Source organism: Pleuronectes platessa, chromosome 1 (assembly GCF_947347685.1).
Source record: "Pleuronectes platessa chromosome 1, fPlePla1.1, whole genome shotgun sequence".
Taxonomy (NCBI): domain Eukaryota; kingdom Metazoa; phylum Chordata; class Actinopteri; order Pleuronectiformes; family Pleuronectidae; genus Pleuronectes; species Pleuronectes platessa.
This window is the reverse complement of record NC_070626.1, coordinates 18103696-18123652: the sequence shown is the minus strand read 5'-3', so window position 1 is coordinate 18123652 and position 19957 is coordinate 18103696. Positions and strand designations below refer to the sequence as shown.

Here is a 19957-nt window from a genome sequence, read left to right as displayed (position 1 = left end):
CTGCAGACAGAATGGGTGACGGAGAACAGACTAATCACTAATGCTCCTCTTGTTAGGTCACTTTCCTTCTTAGAAATTATTTTTGGGGACATTTTTATTTTTTACAACAAATATCAAACACGTTCAGGGCTAAAGGCTTAAACCAGAGGTCCATTATCATTTCTATGGCAACAGCGGTGAAAACAGGAGCAGGCCTCCACTTCTCTCATGTCAGTATGTATCCCATTATGGTTGTACAGTGCGGACAGAAGAGCTCTGCCTGCTCGCCACAGCTTTATTTATTTTACTGTCTTTCATCTGCAAACCACCACCAATCTGCATCACAGGGAAATCCACTCTGTGTATCCCATAGGTGTCATTTAGGATTGATTCCCTGGAATTAGCAGACGTCAAAGTGGAACCATGTGGCCGTCTGTCCGTCCATCCCTCTGTCCTGTGCCGACACCTGTGATAAAGCTCTTCAGAGACAGAGAAATCACTGTCATTGGCTATTAACACATTTATTATGAAGCCCCCTGATGGTTTACTTCTTGAGTGTCGGTGACTGTTAAATACTGAAGACATAAGTGATGACAAACAAGAGGGTAAACTCAAGAGGTTCCCATGTTAATGCCAAATCAACTATTTACCCGTTTCCTAACCCTAACCCTAACCCTTAAACATTAATGAAGTCAATCCATGAACAAAAAAGAGTAGTTCTGCGTTCCCATGTCAACTTTTAAATGTTTCCATCTCTGTGCCGCAAAACCATTAAAACATCCAAATGCCGCCATAAGAGACAACAGCGGAAAGCACACTCAGATATTTTTCTACTTTTTTTTGTGCTGGGAAAGCTCAGATGGAGATTTTTCTTATGGAAGTTTAAGCTCCTCTGGTTCACACGACCTTTTCAGAACCACTGATAAACCAGTGTGAAGCCACTTTTGGCCAAGCAGATGTCTAAGGTCAAACAGAGACGACTCCTTCGTTAAGGATATAGATCACACACAGTGGCCACTCATTGATTAAATACAGCATCGTTCAGTAGTTGCATCAACTTATTTAGATAAATGGCCGATATGAAAATGTGATCCCGGTAACCTGTTGGCGAAAACTAATAAGAACGGAGTGAACAGCCGGACCACCAACAGAGCTGGATTTGTTTCTGACAGTGTTTATCTTTTGAGTCTGCACATCACCACCGCACAAAAACATTGTACTCATCATAAAGTTCTTAAGTGTTTTTTCACTTTAATCTTCTTCTTTGCCAAATTCAAGAAGCTAAATTTAGCTATATTAAAGAGATCACTGGCGTTAAAGTATTCATATAAATTAAAGTTAATTACGTTAAAAAAAGTTTTATTTAAATAGTATTATTTTGCTTGTCTGCTGGCTTAGCTGCATGCTCTTTTTTACAAAAGTTTATAGACTCTTAGAGCGGCTGTGCAATTTTTTACTTGCATATATAAGGAATCAGTACATCAAATTTAAACAGGTTAGGCTGAGAACAGAAGAAATCTGGGTAAAGGCAACAACAACTTGGATTAAATGGAAATTTATTGATGTAAATTTGTAAAACAATTCAAAATAGAAATTTCCAAATTGCTTTAAATATCAAAAAAAAATATTTTATGGAAAGTTATTTCTTTGGGAATAGGCTTGAGCTATAACATGGGGGAAAATTGGATAATTATTGCACAAAACCTCCTAATTACATTAACACATTTATTATTTTTATGATGTATGAAAAATCATTTCCACATTATGCAGTTTTATTTAATAAAATTTACATCAGAACATGTACAGGACAAACAGACTGGTGTATTTGTATTACTGCAATTCAAGCTTGTGTAAAACTAGTAATAACCACTGCTGGAATACATTGATAGTTTACAATCCCACTGACTGACACTGGTTTGAAGAGAAAGCAAGAACAGCGCTGTCGACACAGGAGAGAACACACCGCTCGGAGTGGTACAGATATTTATGTTCATTTCTAGAAGAATCAACCTGTTTATACAGTACATTTCAGAAGACTTAAACATCAAAGACATGAATGAAAATTATGACTGCAGTATAATTTATAGTTATGTTTTTATTTCCCATGTGCGGTTTTACATCTTTTTCCCTTCATCGAGTTAAAAGAGAGCGCGAGGGCAAGCTGACTGATCCGACATGAAACACCTGCCACCTGACCGATTCCTGAATCAAATTGCCCATAGCTGTGGCTCCAGCTCTGGCTTTTCAAAGAGCTATTTCACCCTAATACAGTACATGGCCCATTACCAAATGGCCATTCATCACATGAACCCCGCATCTAGAGAGCAGCCAGTGTCTGCCGTCAGTACAGTGCCACAGTGCTCTCTGTCTCCAGTCAGGACACACTTAGCAGCATGTCCACTTTGCCATGACTGTGTTTACCTCAGGAATACACAAATGCAGCCTGCCGCAGGCTCTATTAACGAAGCGAGAAGAAACCTCCTCTGATACACACAACGTAGGCTGATTGACCCCCCTTGTGTTATACGCTGTGTTGTATGAACATTATTCATCATTTTGCCGGTTAAATGTGAAAAAGCACATTCGTGAAAGGCAAGATTTTTTTAGTCCATGATCTGTCTGAAGAGGACACAACAGTAAAGGTTTGGTACTAGAGAGGATACAAATGCAACAATCAGTGCACTCTCATAAAAGCACAGACAACTGTATTTTAAAAATTCATGAAAATAAACACTTTGACCAAACCTTTAATTAGCTCGAAGCCGTGTGCTTCAACTGGAATTAAGGAGCTTCAGGCCCGGCTGTGGTGAGCCTGATTACTTAATAATATGGTGATAAACACAACTATCAATCAAAGCCACTGACAGGACTTACAATTCAGGAGAGATCAGCCAAAATAAGAGCCGCTGACTCTCTCATTGTGGCGGTGTGTATGGGGGTGGGTAACAGGATACTCGCTATACACTCGGCAATGAGGTTACTTGCACCAGTGTAATGACGGGAAGACATAAGGTGTCACTTTTATTTACAGAGCGTAGCTGCAGTGACTACAGCTGCTGTCCCTCAAGAAAACAACAGTTGTGCAATCTGAAAGTGGCTCGTGGGGGAGGACAACAATGACAGCATGTTTGAAACATTGGACGAGGCCTCAGTAAACACACCTTACAGAACATGGAGCATCACGTCCTGCAGAGCGCCACGCAACGTGTCCAGTGTGGATCATGCAGCGGTGATACTATACGACCAGTCACTCACGTATATAATAAACACATTTTATAACACAAAAATTCCCTTTATAATATAAAGAATCTATTAAACCTACGAGGTATATCCATTATTTTCAATATAAACCAATGCACTAACTGTTGCTTTATGTTTATTATTAAGATGATGAAAATGTAATGTCAGATGGCAGAGATTCTCCTTTTTTTTTCAACCAAAGAACGTGGAAGACCCTCATGGAGGACCCTTGGAATAATTTGACAAAGCCTATGTTTTTACACTAAGTTATGTAAACGAACAACAATAGTATTAAAAATACAGAACTCAGAATACACATGATCATGATAACTTTGGTTAATGAATCTGGAATCTTTTCACAGATTCCCTGGCTATCACGGACCTCCATTTGAGAACCACTGGTTTGAAACACCATGTCTATTTCTTAAATATAGTGTCTAATTCATCGGAAAAAAGCCTTTATTTTATTTTAATTGCATTGTTTCAGGATCTCTACAAACTTAAATGTGTTTGCTCCTTTTATAAAATCTTTTTCATAATAACACTTATCAATGAAGTGTTTGGAACCATTCCATAAAACCCATTTAAATAAAATATAAACCATCATATTAAAAACTAAACTAGTTATATAAACTTTTCTTAAATATGATTTAGCTTGAGCTATACATATACCGGTAATAAACATAATGTCAGACATAGAATATCAGATATGTCTATTTTGCTTTTGAATAAGATCATGGGAAGGTGAGTATTTGAGTAAGTATTTGAAATCATTATTACTCCAAGTTGAATTTTAAACAAAATTCAACTTGGAGTATTTATGTTGAACAAAATATATAATCAGTGCAGAACCTGAGTGGATTTACGTCTTTTTTAAACAAAGTTACGTGCAGTATCATTGCTACAGTGTGACAACCTTGTGATTTAAAATGTTGTATTTGATAGATACCCTCCCTTTAGTTGAGAAACATTCTGCAATTCAAGATTAATTCAGTAGTGAGCTGAAAAACTGTTTTGTTTAAAATAAAGAAATAATAACAATCATGGAATGTGTGGAGATACATGTTTTCCCTCTGACAGTTTTCTGTGCGTTTTCCTGCCTTGATTATCAAGACTTTAGTCAAATTCAATGTACAGATAATTTTCTTGATGAATAATATTGAGTATGACATTGATGCACTTACTTACTGTAAATGTAACTCAGTAACACAGTAACCTAATTGACTTCCATTGGATTCGCCTTTTCCTTGACAACAGTCCACAGCCCTGATTTCCTCCTGGTTCAAAGTCTTTGCAGCAGAGACGAGGTGAAATGAATTCTGGTTGTGCAGAGGTAAATCACAGCAGCGCTCAGGGACTGCAGCTATTCTCTGTCACCTCGCCACTTTTAGCAGACCGTGGCTGATTTCCTTCCTTGCGTGACTCCGGAGTATAAACACACAGCCAGAGTGACTCATCACTATTTCTCACTTCCATGGTCTGATATAAACACAAGGAGGGGTCAGGGGTCGTTTTGAGGTGGTGAGTGGGTAGGTGGGGGGGCCAGTATGTCTCCCCATAAGACATCTTCCATTCTGCTAAGAATTCGCAGCTTCCTGTGGCCAAAGCCGCAGGCCTGCCCACTCCAACCTAGAGGAAGAGAAACACAGTTAGAAAGAGGGAGAGGGAGAGACAGACAATGTGGATGATAGATTACCTTCTATGCCACGCTGCTCTTCACCAAAATGGAAAGAATGCAGTCGTGATGAGCCTGTTATCGCTTTTCCCCCAGACAGGGCGAGAGAAAGAGTGATGGTTGGAGACAAGATGGAGCGGATAAAGTTGAATTCAATTGTGTGGCATAAATTACCTTCTGTTTTATCTTGTGGCAAATTGATTTATACGTGGAGAAACCTTGTTTATATAAACCTGTCGACCTGTCTATTAGGCCGATTGGCATTTTATAAAAATGGGATGTCTTAGTCCTGATCATCACGCTGCCCTCTTGAGCCCTGAGTTATTGCAGGGGTAGTCAGTGGAAGGGAGGAATAGCCACTTCCTCCCAGGCCCCAATCTGAAGAAGGGCCAAATACAGTGCAACATCAATCACGTTGCACTCCACAGCTTTCCCACTACCATTGTTATAGAGCAGAGCAACGGAAAGGAGGCCGGTAGCAGGTGGAAATAAAAAGCCCTTCGACAAGTATAGGGTAAGATTCCTCCCAAAATCGTCACAACATTTACACAAGCCAAAGAGAGCAACCTGCGGCTGCCAGCACGAGTCTGGACACACACACACACACACACTAACACACACACACACACACACACACACAAACACACACTAACAAATATTTAGTCAGCAACATTCTCATATGCTCCAATACCTGAACTAGTAGCTGCAGTCGGTGTCCGCAGCCACGCACAGCCCCTTACAGACACACAAACCAAAGACTCATACACACCTATTACACACAATGCAGCCATGGACACACATGTAAATGTGCACAAGGTGGACTCATGTACGCCCTACCATTATAATTATGGACATACAAAAATCACAAGCTAAGTATTTTTCTTTACCCTTTCCCCTTTCCAATGATATACAGTCTGCTGCACTACTCATTGAAATGAGATTAAAATGTGGTCTATTGCAATCAAGTCAGCAACTCCTGCTGCAGATGGAAACATGATTATTTTCTGGGAATGCGAATGAGTGTGAAGAGAGAATGTGTCCTGAAGAGACACTGCATCTAAATTTTTGTGATATTATTATATTTTTTTGTGTCAGCCAGACACAGTTTACCACAAACGTCAAAGCCCTTACACACAGAGTCATAACTCAGTCTAATGAAAACACACACACTACAAACACACACACACACACTTCTACAATAGTTAACGTACAATTTTCCCCAATGAGATTTGATCCATTTCGAAGTAATGGAAGAAAATCTTCTGATTGCTATTTCTTTTTATGTTAGATTATAACATCAAGGTAATCACCATCTGCAGCCAAAGCAGCTCGGTTTTCTGTTTTGTAGATCTGCCATGAGTCAAACAAATAATCCAAAGCTACATTGTAGTGTAGTGTTAAGTTTGAAATTTCAGGTAATCATCCTCGATGAGTTTTAATGAGTTTTAATGAAAGTTGTGCAGGATAAAGTTTGACTGATATAAGTCAGGTCTTACCTCATGACAGGACACCTGGGAGCATCTCACAGGCAGGTGCAAGCAAAATGTATAGATGATAAAAGAGACACTTTATTGTTTAGCCAAATCCTATAATTTGGCTCAGTGAAAATCAGACTTATATTTACCCGTTGTTAATATACAATTTTCTCTCTGTTCACTATTGTCACTGAACCAATAACATTTACCAGTTCTATTAAAGTCACTTTAAACTTGTTTTGAAGGAGGGGTCCTATTACATATTATTTCACTTCATTAATATGGCACAGCTAAACATAAAGGTTTGTATATGAAGAAGGAGGAAATACGTTAAACACAGATAATGAAGCATTACTGACAATTTCTAACAACTTTCAGTAAATGCCGAGCGAGTCCAATTGTGTGAAATAAACTGATACATTCAACAACTTCTACACAACACAGTTCTCTCCTTCTCTTCAACCTCTGACCGGCTCTTCCTTCACGCTTCACCAACATCTACAGTATTTTTGACTCTCGGTCTCGGCTCTGTCCTCTCATGTCTCTCCCTGGCACTGCCCGCCTCACCCACCACACCTCTCCCACATCTGTGCTCTTTCTCCGCTCCTCTCTTCACTCGGGATCATAGGCTAAAACCTGGCAGGATCCCTGTCACACGATGCCCATGCGTGTGATGCTTCACTGGGACCCCCCTCCACTCAGGAAATGCTCTCGGCCTTTTTCCCACCCTAGTGTTCCGCTGTGGAGAGCCGGGCATTACAACCGAATCCAGTTACCATCCCAGAGCATTCCTGACTGATTCCAACCACTGGCCTGGCTTTGGGTTCCCACAGACAATGAGGATATGCCCTCATTTCAAACTGGCTGGAGCGCTGGGTATCGAGTTGTGAACTACCGGGCTGTTTATGGCAGGACAGGGGAGTTTGAGCTCCACAATAGACAATTACCAGGCCCACTCACCCCCCCTCCCCCCTCCCCTTCATTCAATTTGTGGTTTGTCTGTAGGTGGGTTCGGGTTGTGCACAGATTAAAAATAGCCAGAGCCATTCCAGACTAGAACTGCATGGGACATGGAACACACATTGCACAAATGATATCTCCCATTGTGGTGGACTGTTTGGGAATTCTTAATTGCTTTTTCCGAAGCAGCTTGCCACAGGAAAATCCCCCTTCAGAGTGAAGAAAAAAAGGGGCTGGTGAGCTGCGTGTAAACACCATGCATATTATCTAAACACGCGTGTAAACACATATACGTATAAACCCATGTCGCCCTATATGCACCCATCAAACTGCCATCAGGGCTAAATCAAAAGGGGCTAACCTGCAGCAGGGCCGGTTGTGGCCTGCGTCTGCCCTCCCTCTCTCTTTTGTGTTCTCCACTGTGGTTTCTGCTTCAGCTCTTATTATTGATGTCTCTCCCTGCATCACACAGACCATGATGGAGCGGCCCTGGGAGGTGTGCAGGGCTGCAGGGTGGGGCACCAAACAGGCTCCCACTCACTGTGTGGGACCGACTCTTCTTAGAAAAGGCTACAGTGGAGCGCAGTGAAGCAGAGCGCCAAGGAAGTGTCTGAAGGAAAGTCTCCTTGTGTGCTTTGGCCTTATATGGCAGCAGTGCACAATGGTTTTTATCTAAACCCTCCTGTTGTCATTAATGCGTTGTACCTGCAGAGGTGGTTACACAAAACTGCTTTCACATCGTAAACAGTGCAATGTTGGAATTCGATTTAATATAATGAATTGTGTCAGATTTGAAATACAAATGTACTTTATTTGGGATTTATATATTCTACGTTACGATAGAACGACACTTTGGAGAAATAGATGATCAATGTGATCCGTAAATCTCACAGTGTTTGAATATTCAACATCAACACACATTGAAGCCTTAAAAAAAGAGTTTCTCTGTTATCTCCATATAACATCCAGTATTTTCCATGTTTCTCAAGACCACACAGAAACACAACTATGGAAACTTTAAATTTAAGGGACATGTAACATTTGATATTTAGTCAAAAGGACTCGGTGTAAATATTTTTCATTAGCTCAGATGACCACACACACCAGGGATTTTTTCATTTCATCCCTGTCATGTTTCTCATATTATATTTAACAAATATATATATTATCAATAAACCAATTATGTCCTTAAAATCTCCACAAATGCATATCATTGTAACACTCTAGCAATATCATTAGCTTATATATGTTTTATACATTTCATCACATTAGCTTTAATTCAAAGACAGATCATCTGTCCACCAGCCATTCAAAACCAACACTGAACCCACAAACACCTTTTTGTTCACGCATCAACCTTGAAGTCTAGGCTTGAAGCAATTTATATCTGCACATTTTTATTGCTTTAATATTTTTTCTCCGTGCTTTGTGTGTCTTTCGTCCTGTGTTACCCAAACGCAGCTTACCAACTCACTGAAAATACAAATTTTCAGCGAACAGTCTGTTTAAATAGGTATTTAAAATTATGGAACATTTTCCCTGCAAGTGCTAACCACATTTGGGACAGTTTGGAATTTGTAAAACCTCTGAACCTGCCAAATCCTCCCAACTGCTGTCCTTCATGTCAAATTATGTGGTCCAGCCTAAGATCACAAAATAAACCAGAAAGAATTTTACATTGACTATAGGCCTTTATTCTTTTTTTCCCCATTGTCTGAAAGGTTCTCTTCTCAACATCAGACTGTCAAAGGGAGACGATTTTGAAAACCAAACCAAATCTGCTTTAACGTGTAACAAGGGAAATTAGTGAATGCAGAAATAAGACAGAGGTAATCTGACTATTTGAGCGGACTATCTTTAATTTGACAATAAGACACCAGAGACTACTGTGGGAGGGCGGGGGAGGATTCTCACTGTATCATTAATGACTCATGTGTTTTATGATGAGCTCTATTTCTGAAGCGCTGTGGCCTTTTTTAACCAAAAATAAATTCCTATTACCTGCGCTAAATGCTCCATAATAGAAGAAACAGATGTCAAAAAGCAACTTTCAACTGCTGATGATTGTATCACTGCTGCAGAACAAGGTCTGAGAATATTTTCACAATATGTATCATAGCTAAATGATTTTATTTTCAATTATAAATTTAACTGTATAGCTACATTTAAATATGTGAAAATATGAATAAGAAAATTATAACAGTAATATCCAATACTGCCAATGGTCAGTAATAAGCTGCTTTATTGGCCATTGCTGTTACTGCAGGTGTGAAGCAGAGACATGAGATGTGACACGTGAATTGTACCAATGGGAAGCATTCAGTTATTCAGCAAACAATATGGACGTATTAAAATGATGAATGTAAAATGCACTGCAATGTATCAAATAAATATTAAAGGGGTGTTTATTATATGGTGATAACTGTGGTTACATTTAAATAGGACTGTGTTTAACCGGTCCAAACATTTTTGGAATCGGTGGATCTTTGCGATAAAGTCCTTGTATCAAGCAAATGTTAAATTACAAAGGCTCTATCTTAATGTAAGAGATATTTTAACAAATAAAAACAAACGAAAAATATCAGACCTGTATTTTAAAGTAACTGAGTTCAGGTTAATAAACTCCGTCCTCATCCCACCAGGCTGCAGCACCTGCGACATGAACCACAGACTGGAAAGATAGACTGATATTTGGTTCTGGTTTCCCCGGATTTAAACTCAGATGAGTCGGTTTTACCTGACGCTGTGTGGGGCCAGTGTTGTGCTCGAGGACACTTCAGCAGTGTGGATGTTTGCAGAATGGTTATTTCAATGATTTCTCCATATTTCCATACCACACATGCACATTGCATGGAAGTAAATATTTAACAGATGAATACATGTGGGAGTCTGCACCGGGGAACTACTTTACTTCGCGCCTGTACATACAACAAGGCACCGGACAGATATCGCGCCAAGGAGATTAAAAAGCCATAGCGCGCACTTGTGCTGCGGCTGATTACTGGAGAGGGTGGTGCCCATCAGAGGCGCTTCAGACGCACGGAGCGGCCCAGTGCGCGCAATCAGCGGTCTGCGAGCAATCCCGTCCTTTCTCGTTCACATAAACACCACTTCAACGAAAATATACACGGCCACCTACAGCGCAGGGAAAGTGATGAGGGGGTGCCCACCTCTCCCTGTTACACTGTTTTCAATTAACGCGACAGAGATGTCTGAAGCGCAGGCGACACTGGAGACACCAAGAGCCAGATGAGTCCAGTCCAATTAGGACGCACCTCAGTCACAGACACTAAGATTTCTCGTTCACCCTTAAATGTCCTTTTAAAAAACATGTCATACATATCTATAAATACGATTAGTGTATTGTTTTATTGTAGGTAAGAAATGTGGATCAAAATCATCTTTAAAAATCAGGTTTATTACTTTCAGGTTTCTTATAATATAAAGAATAGATAAAACAGCAGCAGTTTTTTTTCTATTACACCATTTTTTTTATTTTGGGAGAAAACCGACAGCTTGTCGCCTCACAGAGAGTTGTTTACATTGTTTGCATACTTGTCTCCCCCACTTTAAACCATACATACCATGAGAAAATCAAATCAAGATAAAAACAGACAGATCTAGGTGTTGTATCGGCCTTTAAAAATATATATTACTTTCCAATTCAAAATCATTATCGGGCTCTCAGACTAAATCCAAAACGCTGATTAATTTTCCACATGTTAATTCTTGTTGTGTGTTTTTTAAACAATACTATAGTATTAATTTACTTTAAAGAACATTAGTAAAAAAAAAAAAATTGTATCACCACATTATTAAGGGCAATAGCGAGAAATGTGTGCGTTATATATATATTTGTAGAAGAACGTGATTGGCGTGTTAAAACATTCATAATATAATAATTGTATTTAGTCTTATTTATTTATTTTTAAAGATCGTGCCATAAAACTTGACTCAAGTTCAAGGCGGATAAACTTGATCGATCACCTCCAAACAAAGTCCCTCGGCCTCTCGGTGACCCTCAAGCGGCCCTCTCTCACCACCGAGGAGGGAAACTGACTTATTTTCTAAACAAGATCATTTGTTTATAAAAAACAATCAGATTTCTTCTTTTATGTTGTTCATAATCCCTTTGGACGGGGCCTCAGATCACAAATAGTCTTATTTCTGTTGCTTGGACCACATGCTGACCGCTACTGCTGCTGGATCCATAATCCGCCGGGTGTAATTCGTCTAATTGGTATGAATCAGGAATATTGCCGACGGTAACCGTGTTGTGACTTTCTCTGATGAAGTGTTGGAGCGTCTGGAGGCGCAGCGCCTGCAGTGATATCAACAATATTTATTAAATGTAGAAAAGAGAAATGAATCCTCAGAAATTTGTTACATAATCATAATGGATGCGTCGTAAAAACTGGAATAGGCACCGCAGTGATGGTCAGATTGTGGAATACAAGGAAAATGGCTAAATTTGTAGGTTTTGTCCTGTTGGGGCCGTGTGCCATTTTAAAAGACTGTGACCAATAAGGGATATTTGTGCATGCAGAATATTGCAGCATCGTGGATTTGAGGGGGGCCGAGGCTAAAACTCCAGTGAACCTAGAAACAGTACTGTCCGGAAAACCTGTCAGGACCGTGCGCGCTGCGGTGCACCTCCACTTAAGTGGCCGAGCATTCCTGAGGATGCAACGCTGTCAAATATTTCATGATGGGACGTCATGGAAAAGTGCACGACTTCGTCTGCAATGCGGCAGCAGGGACGCTCTGACCTCGGGACTCAAGCCTCAGAAATGTCTAACACAATCGGCCACCAAATCTCTGGTGGGAACTCCTCCTGCCTTTACCGTTATGAAGGAGTTAAATGGTAAAATATATATGGATACATCCATAAGTAAACAAAACAATTTTTTATTGATGAATGTATATGATTTTTTGAGAATGCGTATTTGGTCAATTGATCATCACTATTTCAAATCAAACTTCAACAGTATGTGAATAAATTAAAATATTGATTTCACTGCTTTTTATTTGGTGAAGAAAAATGCAGCAGGGAGCAGCGCATCTCCATCCAAAGCTGCTGGTATTTATAAACATTACAGCCACTGCAGCTTATTGGCAGTCAAGCTAAAAATGTGTACACCTCAATATAGGGTATATATATATATATATATATATAAACAAGGAAAGAATAACATGGTATGGGGCGAAAGAGCGACTGAGAAAAAAAGAGCCATAATGGAATGAAGTCATCATCGGTAATTAAATGCAGTGGGCAGAGGGAGGACGGGAGCGCGCCTGCCCCTGGTGCGCGCTGGGTGGTCCCTTACGCTGATAAATGTGTGGCCCTCACTCCAGGCGAGTGGCCGAGCAGGCACCGGTTAAAACAATACTCACATTCATTTATCCGAAGGTTTAAATCTCCTCTGCAACAGCGAAAACTAACAGTGGCACGTCTGTCACCTTTTGGGTTCACAAAGAAAATTTGACAATTAATTGTTCTCTCGCTTCCCCTGTGGCAAATAAGGACAACCATCCATTCTTGTTTTGGGACTGACAGCTCAAATTTACACCAATAAACCATCTGCTACCGCTCTTTTACACTGATATTTCTATTTTAATGTGCTTATTTGAATTTCAAAACATAACTACTATGTATATTTTACGCGCAAATGAGACTTTTACGCACAGGCAATGGAGTCGCTGAACATACTCTACTTTTACGCACAGGGCAAAACATGCAAAGCTGTACCTGCGCGGTTTACTCCAGCTTTATATTCCATAATATCCATACTAGCCACCATCATAAGCATCCACTAAACAGTAATGCCGACAGAGATATAGACACAGTCAGCTCGTCTAACCCGAAGCCACGGAGAGGCAAAAGATTACAGGCTGCAGCGATCGAGATCTCCAGGGAACAATAAGCAACCTACTGTCAACAGTTTTAGGTTATGGACTGATCGTCTTTCAGTAGCTCTCACTGCACAGCTGTAGAAAAGCCAGTAATCGAACTAAAATCATGCTTTTGGACTTTGGAACGACAAGCAGATAAACAAACCGGTGCGCATGCTCTTCTGAGCGAATTATAACTTTTTTAAAAGGGGGAAAAAATCGCAGAGCTCAAGGCATAATATGGGCTTCGTTTTTCTAATTATCCTACAACGTATTATGTCACGTGGAACAAAGTGAACTGCTCAGATTTTCCAACGTGGCTCTGAAATAAAGCAGGGCCGCAGTTCTGCTGGTGGCTATAGGACAGAAAAACATTAAATTCACCTTACTTTATATCCCGGATCATTCGATGGTACAACTGCCTGCCTCCATCTCAGGTCCCAGTCCGAGTTTCTGCGCTCACAGTTCGGCATGTTCGCTGTTCACTCCTCCTGCGTCCCTGCGTAAATATTATGACTGCGTTACACAAACAATATTCATGCGTAAAAATGTCCTGCATCCCCACAAGACGCAGCGAACACACGGACATATCGCGTCAGATTGAGTATTAGCTGATCTAACGGGGCTTTTGCTTGATTTTTTATTTAAAGAAGGCCAGGGAAAATGTTTACATTCTGCAGTATAAACATCCTGCCCATGTTCCTGTCTATCTTTTACAGAAAGCGGGAGGCTGGTTTGGAATATGAAGGGGCAAGTATTCTGCTAAACTTTTCACGCACCAAAACGTTTTATGAAATATTTCATTGGTTTAATAACCACGACTTGAGACTTGACCTATTTGCCATTTCCACAGCCTTGGAACCTGCAGTGGAGAGATACGAGCCCGCAGGTTTATGAATACACACATTTTATATTATAATACTCAATGTTAAAGAAAATTAAAATAAAGTCTTGTTAGAAAACAAGAAAATCTAATTTGCATCAAAAGGCCATAACGGTGTATTCACTATTAATACTGTCTAATCATATATGGATATTTAACAATGTTAATACTCTAATGTAAATGATATAAGCTGTATAAGTTGTTACAGGGCCTATGGGATATATGTTCCCTAACTTTAAATGTAAGGAAGGGGGAAAACATTCCCCTGAAAAGTGAACGCACACAGATGTGCATGCTCACAGCCCACCACTGGAGGAGGAGGGATCTGGGCGGGTCCCAACATTAGGATGGCCAAGACATCCAGCTTCCAATGCGCTGATGGCAACAGATAAGTAAAAAGTGAGCTCCTCGGACGCACGACAACACACCAAGTGAAGTGGAAAGCGGCTCCTGTTCTGCTCCTCATCCCGTACAAGGCGGTCCGGCTCCAGGCTGCTGCAGGACTGAACCAAGGGGACGAAGACACGGTGAAGAAGACAAGTCTCGACTTTTGACTTGTGCGTTAAGTTTGACTTAACGTTCGCTTTTGCAGTATTTTTTTTTTACTGTGTATGCCATCTAATACGTAGCCAACTTTAACGTGTTTATAGGCGGAAAGAAGCAATTGTTTTGTTTCCCAACTCGAATACGAAGTTTAACTAATGACGGCAGAGATCCAGCAGCCCCCAGCACAGACTCCTGCCCAGAGCAGCCCCATGTCTGCTCCGGAGAAGCCGCACGGACAGACGGCGGTGATGGAAACCGCCTCCTCCACCACGAAAACCAAAAAGACAAACGCAGGGATCCGTCGACCAGAGAAACCTCCGTATTCATACATCGCTCTGATAGTCATGGCGATCCAGAGCTCTCCAACGAAGCGGCTGACGCTCAGTGAAATATACCAGTTCCTGCAGAGCCGCTTCCCGTTCTTCAGGGGCTCGTACCAGGGATGGAAGAACTCCGTGCGTCACAACTTGTCCCTGAACGAGTGCTTCATAAAGCTGCCCAAGGGCCTCGGCCGGCCAGGGAAGGGCCACTACTGGACTATCGACCCGGCAAGTGAGTTTATGTTCGAGGAGGGCTCCTTCAGAAGGAGACCCAGGGGTTTTAGGCGCAAGTGCCAGGCGCTGAAGCCAATGTACAGCATGATGAACGGCCTGGGATTCAACCACATCCCCGAGTCCTACAACTTCCAGGGAGGCGGTGGGGGCCTGTCCTGTCCGCCCAACACCCTGTCTCTGGACACTGGGATCGGGATGATGAATGGACACTTGGCAGGTAACATGGAGGGGATGGGTCTGTCCGGGCACTCCATGTCACACTTGTCGACGAACAGTGGACATTCCTACATGGGAAGTTGTACGGGATCCACCGGGAATGACTATTCCCACCACGACAATTCCGGCTCCCCTCTGCTCACCAGCGGGGGAGTCATGGAGCCTCACCCCGTCTACTCGAGCTCGGCCTCGGCGTGGGCTCCGGCCCCCACGGCCTCGCTGAATAACGGGGCTTCTTACATCAAGCAGCAGCCTCTGTCTCCCTGTAACCCAGGGGCGAACTCGCTGCAGCCGAGCCTGCCCACCCATTCCCTAGAGCAGCCATACCTGCACCAGAACGGGCACAGCACCACAGATTTACAAGGTAGGTCCAAATGTACTATGCAAACAAAACTGTACAGTGCTGCGTAAAAGTGTAAAAAACTTTCGAGAAAGGGGAAAACTAAGGGACAAATATGGAGCAGGAATATTTATTTATATATATTTGCTGTAGATATATTTGTCTGTAGATATATTTGTCTGTAGATAATTAAAAGAATAGTTCCTTATTTGTCAAGCCTGCAGGTTTGTATGGTCTAATGCCAACATGGATATAATGGAAATAGAGTTCCCGGAGGTTTTAATTTGCCTTGTATTTATTTTGTAAATCACTAAACACTGGCTTATCACTACTGCACAAAACGGAAGGTTAATTCAAATCAAGATCATCAAGGAAAATGATGCAACCAAACGAAACTATGCATTTCCTTCAAGTTTCTGGGGGAGGAGAAAGAGAGAGAGAATGCAGGCACTAAAGGGCAGCGAGGGTCTGCCGGGACAGTTTAGAGCCGTGCCAATCTCCGGGCAAAGACAAACAAGCGCGGTTAAGTCCAGCAAGTCTCGCCCCGAGGCCCCACAAGTCCTCCGGGACTGGCGTGCAAGAGGGCAGATGTCAATTATCTCTCCAGAGTCCGCCTCCACTTTGACAATGTTAATGGTGCCTGCTAAATGGGCCTCAGCTCTATGAGAAACACTCACATGCGAGTCAGGGGGGGAGGGGGAAAGACACAGCTTTAATCAAGAAATAGAATATGACAGGCATGTTAAAATATAAAGTTTGAATTACGGTAGACGCGGGTAAGAAAAATATCCATTTGTGTGTATACAGCATTTATTTAAATACAGTGATAATAATTATAATATACTGCCACCACTTGTTATTGAATTTTTATTAAAAATATTATAATCAAAGTCAAGGTTATGGCTTCTTTAAGGTACATCCAGTGTGTAAAAGTAAAAAAACATAAAAGAGTAATGCAGACAGTAATTGTAAAAAATATATAAACATATGAAAATAATTGTATTACTTTTTCCTCCCAGAACTTTAGACAATATAATAGACTGAAAATATATATTCTCATTCTTGGGAAGATCCAGGTTCTTAAAGTTTAAATTAAATCTCCCAATAGAATTGAGCTGTTTTTAATCCGTGTTTTACAACCCCCTGTGTGCAGGTATTCCTCGGTACCATTCCCAGTCTCCCAGCATGTGTGACCGAAAGGAGTTCGTCTTCTCCTTCAACGCCATGGCGTCCTCGGCGATGCACTCCCCGAGCAGCGGCTCCTACTACCACCACCAGCAGGTCTCCTACCAGGACATCAAGCCGTGCGTCATGTGATGGGACACGGACACGTCTGCGGACTCGAACCACGCAGCCGAGGGAACAAACGAGCAAAACAAAAAAAACACACAAAAAAAGAAAAACCACTGAGAGACGCACAGAGGCATGGCGCCGCTGGGCCTGGAGAGCGCTCCCTGCGTCGAGTAGACCGGACTACTCCTCTGCGCTGTTTTACGCAGCGTAAAAGACACGGGGACAGGCCAATCACAAAACAACCACATAATAATAATATATAATAATAAATAAAGAAAAACGTCATGTCATCAACATCATCGACCAGCGGGGTGAAGACTAGGCGCGTGACACCCTGCTGCTGTTTGGTACTTAGTCCTGCAGAGCGGATGACTACAGCCACCACTTCACACTTCTTCTCTCCATGTTTATTCCTCTTGTTAAAATAGGCCAATGTAAAGAAAAAAAAAAGAAAAAAAAAGCACACTACTTTTCTCTGTCTGAAGTTTTTACTTTTATTCTCTTTGACAAATTAGACTGAGGCTCTTTGAATTCTCTTGCTCTTGAATTTGAACTTTTATGGACATTACGCATATACTGTAGGTCCATATATACTTTGTAAAAACGATGAAGGCACTTTTTGAATAGCCTATAAGCGCGACTTTTTTTTATTTATTCTGTAGGCCTACGTATTTTTAAATTCAGGCGAATTGGCCAAGGAGGTATATGGTTTATTGGCAATATTTGTCAGAACGCTTATTTGTTTTGAAAAATGAAAATTGAGGATATATTGTAAGCACTGTTCTGTTGTTTTTGTGTTAGATACATATAGATCCATTACTTTCGGCACTGTATATATTATTATATATTGTTAGGAAAATTAGCGAGGGTCCATCAGTGAGGGCTGGTTTTTAGGGCTATATATATTACAACAAATGATTTGTAAGAAATAAAATATATCTGTTGGGCTGTTTGAGCCTGCATCCACACAAAAAAAAATGCATATTTCGATTTTTTTTTCACACACCCTAATCTCGTGTGGGGGTTGGTGGTACCGCAAAAAGGGCAATCTCTGTAGATTTTTGGACATGTGACCACTATTACAACATCAACGTAAAATGAGAAAGATTTGAAGAGTGGGGCAATTTGTACCATTTCCTTAATAAATTAGCAGCATTTTTACACAAGTGATATAATTGATTAACATATTGTTTTAAAATGTGGCCGTTCACGTGGGTCTGATCAGGAGCAATATTGAAGAATATGTAAAAACCCAATGTTCACATGCACGAGGTCTGCACTGTTGGAGGGTTTTCACAGTGCTCTCACGGTCCAGTTCTCACCTGTAGGAGCAACTCGAGACTGTTGTTGTAAACTGCTTAGATGTAGAAATCGGATTTCCCACAAAACAATTCGTAATTCATGCAGATTTACCATTTATCATGGTTTCAAAAGTTAACTGTAAATTCCTGGATATGTGCGAGTTCAGGCGACACTTTCAGGCGTTTAGTTACAGAGTGAAATCCTTCTGCACTAAGTTGTTCTGCAGTTGGGGATTTTTAAATGTATATATATTTCTGCATAATATCCTGTGTGGATGATAATAAATGGTGCTGATAGAAGTACATTTTCTTAAATGATATTAAGGGGTGTCGAAGATGGATTAACTGTTGACAACCTGCAAACTGACAGGGTTTTAAGAAAATCTAAATGTAAAACTTATAAACTAACAACCTTTAAATAAAAAATAAGTTAAGTTCAATAGGTTTTACGTTAATGCTGCAGGCAAATCTATTATCCTATTTGAGAGAAAACGCTCTTTACAGCTTAAATATCAGAAATGGCAAGTGAAAACATGATCACATCCAGGAAATATGGCCTTTTAAATTTTTTTTACAAAAGGCAGAAGATTGACTTTTACTAAATTGTCTTTGTCAGAGTCCTTGATTTTGGCAGCTGTAAAATCCACTGTTAGTTTGATCAGATTAGCATGACTAAATTGCTGCATATAGTTTAGGCAAATTGAGGAAATATTAATCCAAACTGGAACAAATGAATAGAACTCTTGATACATTTTAGAATTTGGATAATTTTAGTTTCAGAGAATCTGATGAAGGCAACAGGTGTTCATGCAGTTAAAAACATGGCAGGCAGCGATGTATTTTATTTAGCCTCAACATGGTTCACTCGGATTACAGTGATCCCCACCTCATGTAAATTAGATTAGTCACTGAGATGTAATTTAAGACGAGTTTTCTTGTTAATTTCAATTTGTAAGTCATGCTGTAAAGGTTTATGTGCAGACATATAAAAGGATGTAACGTCCTCTGTTTGGATACATGTGAAGCTTATCGGGACACAACACTGACCACCGACTGAACCCAGTGAAATGCCATTGAGCACAGGGGCAGCAGGCTCAGCAGCATGTGGGACGGCACATTAACTGATGACATTTACCGAGGTTCAGTGCTCTGGCGGGACCGAGAGAGAGCGATGGGGCTCCACAGCTGTTCCCCAGCCAGGCCTGGATGACAGCTCCATAAAAAGCCTGAGACCTGCCCTGTGCAGACAGACATGCTGTGTGCTTCAACACAAACGAGATCTCAGAGAAACCAGGGGACACTTATCTGGCACTGCAGACCGACACGAGAGTGGCAGTTTAACAGGTAATGCCTGTGCAGAAGAAAAACACGAGGGGTACAAGACACAGGCACCAAAGTCTGGATAGGTGGTTTGCATTCTGTGCATCGGAAATGGTTGGATTTTTTAATTATACTGTCAAACAATCTTCTAATACGGATATTGCCGATCTCAAAATCAAGGCAAAACTTTGATGTCACATTTGCTGCATGATTTGGTAAAACAGTCTCAGGGCAGAGTTACAGCAATTCAAAGTTTAATAGTAGAATTTTGATTATTTTTTCC

General features: G+C 40.9%; 1 protein-coding gene and 1 long non-coding RNA gene across 2 annotated transcripts; one reads left to right on the top strand and one right to left on the bottom strand.

Moving 5' to 3' along the window:
• Nucleotides 1–1518: 1518 nt before the first annotated feature.
• LOC128439096 (uncharacterized) lies at nucleotides 1519–13986 on the bottom strand. The gene is made up of 2 exons (XR_008338427.1): nucleotides 13611–13986; nucleotides 1519–4848 (listed from the first exon to the last, which is right to left on the bottom strand). It is a non-coding gene; the product is annotated as an uncharacterized LOC128439096 (long non-coding RNA).
• A 440-nt stretch (nucleotides 13987–14426) lies between these two features.
• foxf1 (forkhead box F1) lies at nucleotides 14427–18669 on the top strand. The gene is made up of 2 exons (XM_053418680.1): nucleotides 14427–15784; nucleotides 16914–18669. Exons 1-2 carry the CDS (start codon nucleotides 14806–14808, stop codon nucleotides 17075–17077), a joined length of 1143 nt encoding a protein of 380 aa, XP_053274655.1. The 5' UTR covers nucleotides 14427–14805; the 3' UTR covers nucleotides 17078–18669.
• Nucleotides 18670–19957: the final 1288 nt, after the last annotated feature.